At 34.2% G+C, this 12,633-nt stretch overlaps 1 protein-coding gene across 2 annotated transcripts in view; it reads right to left on the bottom strand.

The window, feature by feature from the left end:
• Positions 1-12,633, bottom strand: part of SPATA6 (spermatogenesis associated 6) — a 108,537-nt gene that overhangs the window by 89,701 nt on the left and 6,203 nt on the right. For both annotated transcript variants that reach the window (XM_045548078.1, XM_045548080.1), the window contains exons 2-3: positions 11,474-11,611; positions 10,183-10,231 (exon numbers count right to left, since the gene is read on the bottom strand). In XM_045548078.1, coding sequence (XP_045404034.1) covers positions 10,183-10,231; positions 11,474-11,611 — 187 coding nt within the window. The remainder of the gene's footprint in view (positions 1-10,182; positions 10,232-11,473; positions 11,612-12,633) is intronic.

Below are 12,633 nucleotides of genomic sequence, written 5' to 3'. Positions count from 1 at the left end.
AACACAGATCTCTTACTTATTCTTAAGAATATGGTGGAAAGATGTGAGGCCTGAAACTACTAAAATTTTGCTACTATAAATAAGGTTAAGATTCAGGAAAATATAACAATTATAAATGTATAAGCAATTAATACAAAGCCTCAAAATAAATATACCACTTTAAATCCAATTAGGAGAAAGGAACAACACAGAGAAAGTTTAATATAAAGAACTGTTAACTATAACAGGATATTCAAGTAATAAGGGATTATCTAGGAAGACATAAAGATATCTTAAAATAATACAGAAATAGCAGGTAGAGGAGCAACCATTAACTCTAGGGTTCAGACAGAGCATCCAAAGAAAAGCTCTGCCCAAGCCCTCTTCCCCAGTGCTGAGATCCAGACCTTGTTGGAGACTGTAAAACCTTGGCTCACTGAAAGAAAAGTCGCTCTAGTGCTATGCCAGTGGAACTTACTGTAAACCTGCCCTTTGGAACTTGCCAGAAATTCTCCCTCTAGGGTGCCAGGGAGGCTATTTACAGGGAAGTATTTCAGTAGAAGCACTTCACTACAAAACATCCAAAGAGAGGACAGCTGGGGGAAATGTTGTTGATTACCATGTACTGCAATACCTGGGCACTGGAGAAGCTACAATGGCTTCAGAAGCCTGGTGCTGGAAAAAAAACATGTGAACAAACCAGTACCTGGAAGCAAAATTCTTTCCCTTGCATGATTTCTCCTCTGCCCTCTAATGTACAAAGTTTCAGTACCAGGTGGAAAGAAGAAAATTAAGAGCCCAAATCAATTTCCACAGAACAGGCAAGAAGACTGAATTGGTTACGAAGGGGCAATAAATTGATAACCAGCATATTATGTGAAGCAAAACTTGATATAAATGAAAGGAGAAACAAACAACTCAATAATTACAGTAAGACAATTAAATACCCTTCTCTTAGTAATTAATAAAATAACCCCCCCCAAAATCAGAATATAGAAGACTTGAACATTATCAAGCAACTTGACCTAAATGACAGAAATAGATTGATATAGAATGACTCAACCAACACCACCAAAATATTGTTGACCCTTGAACAACATGGGTTTAAACTGCATGGGTCCATTTATACACAGATTTTCTTCTGCCTCTGCCACCTCTAAGACAACAAGACCAACCTCTCCTCATCCTCCTCTTTAAGATTTTCTCAAGAAAGGAAATCTTTCTTAATTTTCTTTTCTCTAGCTTACTTTATTGTAAGACTATAATATATAATACATATAACATACAAAATATGTGTTAGTCGACTATGCCATCAGCAAAGCTTCCAGTCAACAGTAGGCCATTAGGAGTTCAGTTTGGGGTAAGTCAGAAGTTATATGTGGATTTTTGACTATGCAGGGGGTCAGCACCCTAACCCCTGCACTGTTCAAGGGTCAACTGTGTACATTCTTTTCCAGTGCACTTGGAACATCCTCAAGACCTTAGGATAGGCCATAAGCAAGTCTCAATAAATTTTAAAGGATTCAAATCCTACAAATTATGTTCCCTTACTACAACATAATTAACTCAGAATCAACATTAGAAAGAAATATAGGAAATCCCCAAATATTTAGAAATAAAATAACGCATTTCAAAAGAACCCAAGGTCACAGAAGAAATCACACCAAAAAAGAATTAGACAATATCTTGAAATTAATGGAAATAAAAAATAACATCAGAACCTATGAAATAGGGCAAAATAAGTGGATAGATGGAAATTTACAGTTTTAAAGACTTAGAAAGGAAGAAGTATCTAAAATCAATCATCTAAGCTTTTATCTCAAGAAGCTAGAAATGGAAGAGCAAATCATACACGAAGTAGGTACAGACTGAGTATCCTTAATCTGAAAATCCGAAATGTTCCAAAATCCAAAACTTTTTAAGTACTGACATAATGCCATAAGTGGAAAATTCCACACTTAACCTCATGTGACAATCACAGTCAAAACAGAACACAGTTTACTCAGCATCCCCAAGGGAAAAAAGACCCTCCCAACCTCCATCAACTGCAATGTATCTTTTCCATACAAACCCATATGCCCCCATATAAGCATGTACCCAAAGGGTAATAAAATGGCATACGTACAAGCTGGACATGCCAACAGCAGGTTCCCCATGATGTCCCACATGGGGCCAAGACCTATTTGCATTACTCACTGTGGATTTTTTGCTTATTCTCTGCTCTATGGTGCAAAGATATTATTGAAAATATCAAAAAGACCTGCAGATACCTCTATGGGTAACAGTGATTTGAAAAAGAGGAGGCATTTATGGTTATCCACAGCCCAGAAAGTCAAGTTGTTGGAGAAACTGAACTGTTGAAATTCCGTGCTGAAAATGAACAGAAGTTAATGAAAAATAGAAAAACACTGCATAAAGCTAAAAATGAAGATTCCAATCATGTACTGAAAGAATGAATCTGTCAGTGATGCAATGAACACATAATACTTAATGGTGTGGTCATCAGGAAACAAAAATCTATTACAATGAACTGAAAACTCAAGGGCACTGTGAATATTCAACAGGCTAGTTGCAGAAATTTAAGAAAAGACATAGCATTAAATTTTCAAAGATGTATGGTGATAAAGCATCTGCTGATCATGAAGCAGCAGAGAAATTCATTGATGAGTCTGCCAACATCATTACTGGTGAAAATCTAAAGCCAGAACATGTCTATAACATTGTTTTGGCATTATTGCTCCAGAAAGACACTGACTATAGATGATGAAACAGCCCCTACAGGACTGATGGTTGCCAAGGACAGAACAATTGTTCTGGGACATGCTAATGCAGCAAGCACACATAAGGGTAAACTTGCTGTGATAGGCAAAAGCTTGTGTCCTCTCTGTTTTCAAGCAGTGAATTTCTTACCAATCCATTATTATGCCAACAAAAAGGGATCACCAGGGACATCTTTTCCGGCTAGTTTCACAAACATTTTGTACCAGCGGTTCACGCTTACTGCAGGAAAGCTGGACTGGATGATTACTGCAAGATTTTATTCTTTGACAACTGTTCTGCTCATCCTACAGCTGAAATTCTCATCAAAACTAATATTTATGCCATGTACTTTCCCCCAAATGTGACTTCATTAATTCATACAAGTGACAAGGGTATCCTTAGATCAATGAAGAGTAAATATAAAAACACTTTCTTGAACAGCATGCTAGCAGCAGTGAACAGAGGCATGGATGTGGAAGGTTTTCAAAAGGAGTTTAGCATGAAGGATGCTATATATGCTATAGCTAAAACTTGGAACATAGAGACTAAAGACATAGTTGTGCATGAGTGGCACACTACTGTCCTACTATGTTCAGTGATGATGATGAACAAGGTGGTGACTTTGAAGGATTCCATTTGTCAAGTGAGAAAAAAATGATGTCTGACCTCCTTATACATGTAAAAAATATACCTTAAAAGTCCATCAGTAAGCTCAAAGAACTGGATATCAAAGATGTTTTTAACATTGCTAATGAGGCCCCAGTTGTTCATTCATTAACTGATGATGAAATAGCCAAAATAGTTCTGAATCACAGTGACTGTGATAATAGTGACAATGAAGATGACATTGTTAACACAGCAAAAAAAGTCCCTATAGACAACAGGGTGAAAATGTGATAGGCTTTTTGAAGAATTAGAGCACTGCGCATTCATAACAGAACAAGAAATCAAGTGACTTTATAAAATCAAAGAGATATTTCTTAGCCATAAACCTTTGTTAATGAGACAGATGACTCTGGAGGAAACATTTTTGAAAAGCCATCTAGCAGAATGGCTCCTCATCCCTAGGGACCCATATCCTGGTCCCACAACTGCTTTTGATGTTTCTTCTCATCACTAAAATATAGTGTACAATAACCTTTTAATCAAAGCACAGCATCATAGATGGAGACTGAAAGTCTGCTGTTATTTGTTTTTGTTTAACAGCTGATACAGGTATTCTGTTGATGTTACTGTGCTGCTTACTTACCCTGAACACATTATTTTTTCATTATGTCATATAGTTTACTGTTAAATACTTACATGTGAATAAATATAAGAAAATGATTGCCTATTGGTAGCATACAAATTTAGAGTCAGGTATTATTATGACACCAAATAAACACTGATTGTCCAAATGGGTGGCTGAGACAGTGATACTTTTGCTTTCTGAAGGTTCAACATATACAAACTTTGTTTCATGCACAAAACTATTTAAAATATTGTATAAAATTGCCTTAAGGCCATTTGTATAAGGTGTACGTGAAAATACATGAATTTCATGTTTAGACTTGGGTCCCACTCCCAAGATATCACACTATATATATGCAAAATATTCCAAAATTCAAAATCCAAAATACTTCTCATCTCAAGCATTTTGGATAAGGGATACTCAATCTGTAGAAGAAAGAAATAATAAGGATCAAAATGAAAATCAATGAAAAAGAAAAGAAGAAAATAAATAAAAATCATTGAAACAAAAACATGTTCTTCAAAAACATCAACAAAATTGATAAACCTTTAGGTTAAACCATCCAAAAAACAAAAATCAGAAAACACAAATTACCAAGAACAGGAATGAAAGAGGGGATACCACTATTAATCTTACAGAAATTAAAAAGGTCCTAAGGGAAAAATATGAACAACTTCAAAGTAGACATCTTAGATGAAATGGATAAATTCCTAGAAAGGTACAAATATCAGAACTAACTCAAGAAGAAATAGAACATAACAAGAATTTGGTATAGTAATTTAAAACCTTTCCAAAAAGAAAAGCCCAGGCCCAGATGGCTTAACTGGTGACTTCTAGCAAATATGTAAAAATAAAATAATAACAATTCTATACAAACTCTTTCAGAAAATAGAGAAAGGGTCCATTTCTCAATTCATTCTATAAATTCAGTACTACCTGGATAACAATGAAAGAAAATGAAATTACAAAACTACAAACCAATGTTCCTCATAAATAGACACAAAAAAAATCATTAACAAAATATTAGCAAACTGAATGTGGGAAAATATAAAAAGGATTATATACCATGACCAAGTAGGATTTATCCCAGGAGTAAAAGGTTAGTTTAACATTGGAAAATCCATTAATGCAATAGAATAAAGGGGAAAAAAAATACATGATCATCTTGATATAGAAAAAGAGTTCTACGAAACCCAACACCTATTCATGATAAAAACATTCAACTAGCCTAAATTGATCTCTTCATATTCCATTAATAATAGAGGATCTTCTTATAAAGGGTATCTTTCTATAATAAAAATAACAGCTAACCTCATATTTTTTTGGAAGACTGAATGATTTCCCCCTAACATCAGAAACAAGGCAAGAATGTTTGTTTTCATCACTTCTAGTCAACAATGTCCTGGAGGATCTAGCCAGTGCAATAACACAAAAGAAATTGTTAAAAGAAGAAGAAAAGAAATGTAAAGGCATACAGATTGGAAAGAAGAAAGTAAAACTGTCATTATTCTCAGATCATATAATTCTAGATGTAAGAATTAATCTATAAAAATAACAACAACAATAAAAAACCTACCTGGACTAAAAAACAAGTTTAACAGGTGCAGAGGTGCAAGGTTCAAGATAAAATCAATTTTATTTCTACAGAGTGCAAATAAGAATTAAAAAATAAACAAATTTATTCATCATAGCATAAAAAATAATAAAATACTTAAAAAGAAACTTAACAAAAGAAATGCAAGACTTGTATACAGAAAATTCTAAAATATTGCTCAGAGAAATTAAAGATGATTTAAGGAAAAAAAAATGGAAAGAGACACCAGGTTCTTAGATTAGAGATCTGATAGTTTTAAGAAAGCAGTTCTCCCCCAAATTTATCTCTAGATTTTTTCTATTAACACTATTCCCATTCAACACTCTTTCTATCTAATTTCCAGCTGGCTTTTATGTAGAAACTGACAAGCTAATCCTAAAATTTATATGATGCACAAAGGACCTAGAACTAGTAAAAATAGAGCTGAAGAACTCACACAACCTGACTTCAAAACTTACTAGAAAGCTAAAATAATAAAGACAGTGGTATTATTAACATAAGGATAAACATATAGATGAATGGAACAGACTAGAGAATCCAGAAGTAAACCTTCACCTGTACTGTCAATTGATTTTCAACAAAGGTGCAAAGATAATTCAATGAGGGAAAGGACAGTCTCATTCATAAACAAATGGGAATGGATGCCAGGAAAACTGGATATCCATTTACCACCAAAAAAAAAAAAAAATTAACTGGACCCCTATCTCACAGCATACATAAAAATTAATTCAAAATGTATCATAGGCCTAACTGTAAGAAATAAAACTATAAAATTTCTAAAAGAATAGGAGAAAATTTTTGTAACCCTGCATTAGGCAAATATTTCATAGATACAATACCAAAAACATAAACCATAAAAGGAAAAAAATGATAAATTGGACTTTATAACTTCTGTTTTTCAAAAGACACCAGTGAGCAAATGAAAAGACAAATCATAGACTGCGAGAAAATATTTATAAATCCTATATCTAATAAAAAAATTATATTTAGAATATTAAAAAGAAAACCTCTTACAACTCAATATGAAGGCAAATGATTAAAAAATAGGCAAAAGATTTGAATAAGAACTTTATAAGAAAAGATTTATGAACAGCTAATGAGCAAATGGAAAGATGTTCAAAATCATTAGTCACTATAAAAACAAAAATTAAAAATACAATTAGATACTAAGACAGACCCACCATCCAAAAGGCTGATAATATTAAATCTGGGGAATGATGTGGAAAAACTAAAACCTTCAAAAATTGCTGGTGGAAATGTAAAATAGTAGAGTAACTTGGGAAAACAGGTTGACGGTTTCTTAAAAGGCTAAACATATACCTAGCATACAAGCCAGCATATATCCACATATTCATACCAACATGGTTCATAATTGCCAAATACTGAAAACAATCCAAATACTCATCAAAAGCTGCAGTTCCCAACCCCCAGGCTGCCGCCCAGGACCGGTCAATGGAACCCTGCCACACAACACTGCCTGAACTCCACCACCCTTACTACCCCCACTTCGTCTCCCACCCCCACCCCGACTGTGAAAAAATTGTCTTCCATGAAACTTAGGAACTTGGCTGCACAGCAGGATGTCAGCGGTGGGTGAGCGAGGGAAGCTTCATCTGTATTTACAGCTACTCCCCATCGCTGGCATAACCGTCAGAGCTCCACTCCACCCCACCTCCCACCCACGCCTGGTCTGTGGAAAGACTGTCTTCCATGAAACCAGTCCCTGGTGCCACAAAGTTTGGGGACCCTGCATTAAAGGGTCAGTGTGTGTGTAGGGGGGAAGTTCCATACAATAAAATACTATACAGCAATAAAAAGTAATGAACAACTTGGATGTGGAATAATATAGAGGATCCTCAAAAATATTATTCTAAATGAAAAAGCCAGAGAGAAGAGACTACGTGTCATATAAATTCTTTATATGAAATTTATAGAAAAGCAAAACTGTAGAGACAGAAAAGAGATTAGCAGTTGCTGGGGACTAGGTGGTGGGGATAGGGATTGACTGCAAATAGGCATCAGGGAACTTTTTAGGGTGATAGAAATAGTCTAAACTGGAGAGTGATGATGGCTTACAACTGTATACATTTTCTAGAAATCATTTAACCATAGTGACAGTGGGTGAATTTTATGATATGTAAATTATACCTCACTAAAACTGTTAAATAAGGGAAGCATGGAATGAAGCACTTGCCCTGCCTTGCCTATAGGAACTTTATTTCAGGTTAATGAAATTGCTGATAAGGAGAAATTTTTTATAGAAAAATTCCAGCTAATAAATAGGAAAGAATGATAATATTAGAAAAATAACAGTTTTGTAAGCCCCTAACGAAAAGATGGATCTCAATGGATGCTAAAGTTATTAGATGAAAAAGGCTGATGAGAAACTTCATAATGGAAGAATCAAGGCTGATGCTGCCTGGAGCCAAATGATCAATCTTAGCATCCCTGAACTTAAGACAGCCAAATGATCAATCTTAGCATCCCTGAACTTAAGACAATCAAACATTTTATGCAATTTGATATAATGAAGGACTCTTGCCAAAATAATAAAATAAAATAAATCTGAACTTAATCAAACCTCTAAGTGTAATTATCAGTTTATAATATAAGTAAAAAACACTTTAAGGCAGCAATCAGCCAAATTCAAACCATAGGACATTCTAAAGAACCTAGTTTTCCTAACGAATTTACAATATTAAAAACAAACAACAAAACAATAAGTACTACTACCATACAAAAAAAGAAACTTAAGAGATAAATAGCCATATATAATGTGTGAACCACTCCTTGACTGGATCTGATTTTAACAGAAAGCATTTTGGGGACAACTGTGGAAATCTGAATGATGACTAAGGAATTATTAATTTTGTTAGGTGTGATACCAACATGGTGGTTATATTTTTTAAAAGCTTTTATCTGATAGAGGTCATACCAAAGTATTTGCAGTGAAATTACACAATCACAGAATTTGCCTTTAAATATTCCAGCATTTTTTTTTAAGTGGTAGGGTGAACATGTAATAAGATTGGCAAAATGTTGAAAATTAATGAAGCTGGGTGACAGGCACATGAGACTTCATCATTTCATTCTCTCTACTTTCAGTGTTTTCTAATTAATTTTTCATATTAAAAAAGGTTAGGGGATAAAGAAAGATCACAAAACAGGGGATGGTGGGCAGGGGGAAGTATTAATAAAAGAAAAAAGAGCCCAAAGCTCACAGGAGAGGTCAGGGGTAAAGACTGATGTGGAAGACATCAGAGGGTAGTCTTTGGAGAATATCATATAAGGAGAGACAATAAATGAAGTAAAAAGAGGTCAGAGAAGTGAAACCAGTGGAACACCAATATTTAGTATTTAAAATAGGGCAGAGAAAGATAAATTTGAGAAGGATGCCAAAAAAATGAAATATCAGTGGTTGGGAAGAAACCCCAAAGAAAAAAATCAATCAGGGAAACCAAAGAAGAAAATTTCCAAATAACAAGCACTAAGTATTCTTCTTATAGCCACAAAATTTCAAACCAAATGGGAAAAGAAAGCATTATTTTTCAATAGGAAAATTTCAAAATGAGAGAAATGATTATCTTAATTTTTTCTAAGATAAACGATTTCCCAGATACTGAACAAGATGTTCAGAAAATATTCAAATTCATATATCCACTGGCATCAAACTGCTACCTTAGCTAATCTGCCACAGTGGAAAATAGAATACCAAGTGCTAGAACAGCTATAAAAAATAAATAAGATATTCACACAGGCTATAAAGAGCTCTTTGGAGAAGAGTCAATAAACTATTATATAACCTCCATGAAAACAGACAACGGTCTGGCCCCATTCCTCACTGTACACCCAGATTCTAGCATGGCGCCAAGCCACATGCTTTTACATTGCTACCCACCCAGTGGGGTGGGTAGGAGGGAAGTGGGGAGGGGACAGTTTACGATGGTGATGCTCAATATTGTTGCCCTTTTGAGCCACAGTTATACCATTAGATCAATCTGGTGATCCCAGAGCCCTTCCTAATTACAAAGATAAATAACAGAGCTTTTCATTTCACACCCAGAGCTTGAATAACTTATTCCTAAATGTACACTTTTGCATTGCTGCTCTCACAAATAACTGTATCTTTTAATAGTTGATTTCTAGTAGTTTGAAGAATTTACTGTTATCTATAGCCCTGAAAAATGTTTCTTTCAAATAATTTATTAACATAATGAATGTGACACAAAATGCAAAAGCATATGTATTTAATATTTTAAGCTACCATTACTTTGATCTTCTATTATTCACTCTTGATTTGCAATGCACTGAGGTTAAAGACACATTTGTGTTTTCAGGGCAAAGTCCCACCTAACATGAATTGCCATCATGAACACTCCTTATCATCTCAATCAATAAAAAATTTAAATATGTCTCCTTTTGTTTTCCATAGACCAAACACTTTTTATCATTTCTAGGTATATTCTGAAATTCTAAAAAATATAAAAAAGTCTTAGCTCAAGATTTTTAAAATTCAAATAGACCCTTTTAAACTTTTATTTAACCCAGGATTAAAGAGTATAGGGATAATAAATTCTAAAATGTCTTAGACTCAGGAATTAAAAAGTTAAAAACTTACATTCAAGCTGTGCAACCACATCTCCAGGGTCTACTGCATCAGGGAACACCTGTAGTGGGAGGAGGATCCAGGGGGGATACAGGATGGGGAAGAGGAAGTGAAAGGAAGACAATATATGACTGGATTTTTTCCCTCTCATTCTCAAAATATCATTCCTTTCCCAACCAAAGAAGCTTTCAACATTATTGAGAACTGTCACTTCCTCTCTGCTTCTCATGATCATTATGAAAGATTTTACAAATAAACAAACTTTATAGCTCACACTGCCTCCCTCTTCAATTCCACCTGCTAACATTCTTCTCCTCATTTGTTTCCATGAATATACCCGCCTTCTTGGTGTTCCTCCAACCCATCAAGCTTATTCCCAACAAGATGCTTTTATATTTATTATTCCTCTGCTCTTTCCCTAGACTTCCAAAAATAATATAGTTTCATAATTCAGGCTCAAAGCTTAAATGTTATTGCCTTCTCTGACCACCCTTTAAAATAGACCCTAATCCCCTTACCGCCACCCATTTTATCCTCCTTATGCACTTATCACTAGCAAATGTTATTCACATATGTACTTGGTTATTGTCTTTTTCTCCAATTACAATGAAAGTTCCAAGAGGGGACGATTTTGCCTTGTTTACCATGTACCCTCAGTGCCTAAAACAGTCAATGGAACAGAGCAGGTTCTGGGTAATTACTTGTAGAGAAAAGGAAGAAGGAAGGAAGGCAGGCAGAGAGGAAAGAAGGGGGGAAGAAATGGAAGGGAAAAAGGGAGGAGGAAAGAAAGGAAGAAAGGAATGTGGGTGGGAAGGAAGGAGGGTTGAAATAAGGAAAGCAGGTAAGAAGGAACAAAGAAGTGACATTAAAAGGTATGAAATGTGATTGGTAATAATTAACCCAAAGCAGCAGTTTCAGGGGAAAAAAGAAAAGAACCTTAGAGAAAGAACTACCACAAGGCAGCTATAAGTAAAATATGACATATTCTTACCTATTAATTACTTATCTCTTACTTTTTTATGAAAATGATTATTTAGAATTCTAGATGTTATGTTTCACATAAAGCCCACTAAGACAATTTTAGAAGCAAGCTAATCCATCAAGGGAAAAAAAGGCAACTGATTTAATGTATATTAAATGCATATTTATTTCTAAGTTTCAAGTTCTAAGTTACAGCTTTCCTTTTGAACTAAACCAAAGGACAAAGTCAGCAATAATAATTTGTGTTATGGGCTTTTATTCAAAAATTAGAATCCCTTTCATTTTTTAATTTTTTAACACTTGATCTGATATTTGAGCTCACCTTTTCAAACACCATTCTGGCATTGAAGACCAGTGGAAAAGTGGCTGGGACACATTGTGTCTTTTTGTATTGGCCAAACACACAGATGCTAAGATAGATGTCCTCCTTGTCTTTCAGCGCCACTCCTGGACAAGTTACCTGAAAGAAATTAGATAAATGAATGTAATTGTTCTATGAATTCCCTAAACTATCCTACTAAGATGATTTATCAAATATTACATATATGTAAACTCACAGTATAGTTCCAAAAAAACAAAGCACATTCTTTCCTCAATTTACATGGAAATTTTATTCTTAGAAAATTCACTGTATTTTAAAACCTGTTTTAAAAAGATTTTGTGTTTATACATTAAAAAAGAGTAAGTTTGTTATTATTAATTGTTATTAAGTTATTAATCTTCAATAATTATAAACTTTTAAATCTATATATTCAATGAGACATTGAAGTCATGAAGGATATTGGACATTAACACCATAAGACCCCCTCCCAACCACTATGACAAACAAAGGTACACAAAAAAATGTTTAAAATGCCCCCTAGGGCACAATATCCACCTTTGAGAACACCTGACAGGTGGACACTAAGAGATATCTGCAAATATATTCATTGCAGCATTGTTTCTAACAATAAAAAGTGGCAAATGGTATTTAAAAGTCCATCAATAGGGAAATAAAAATTAAATCACTGCCATATAAACATGTAGTATTACATAGCAATTAAGGAAATAAACTAGACAATGCAAGAATCAACACTGACAAATCTCAGAAACAGTGAAGTGGAAAAAGCAGGCTGCAGAAGAAGACATACAAGTCGGATACTATATTATTTGGGTAAAATTTTAAAACAAAACAATGGCACAGGTAATACATACACATACACAAATATGTAGTAAAAGTACAAAAACCTGAATGAAAAGAATATACTACAACTCTAGGATATTGGTTAACTTAAGGAAGGTAAGGAGGAAAATGGGATCAGGAAGAGGTACAGAGGAGGCTTCAATTACATCTGTAACATATTTCTCAGAAACAAAAATCTACAGCAAACATATAAAATGTATCATTTGCCAAATGGGGGGGGTGAAGGCATTCAGTGTATGTATACTGAATGTATAAAAAATTATATTAAATATGTATTTTTTTTCCTATAACTTCGAAGT

The sequence above is a fragment of the Lemur catta genome, chromosome 3 (assembly GCF_020740605.2).
Source record: "Lemur catta isolate mLemCat1 chromosome 3, mLemCat1.pri, whole genome shotgun sequence".
In the NCBI taxonomy this organism is placed as follows: domain Eukaryota; kingdom Metazoa; phylum Chordata; class Mammalia; order Primates; family Lemuridae; genus Lemur; species Lemur catta.
This window is presented reverse-complemented; position numbering and strand designations above follow the sequence as displayed.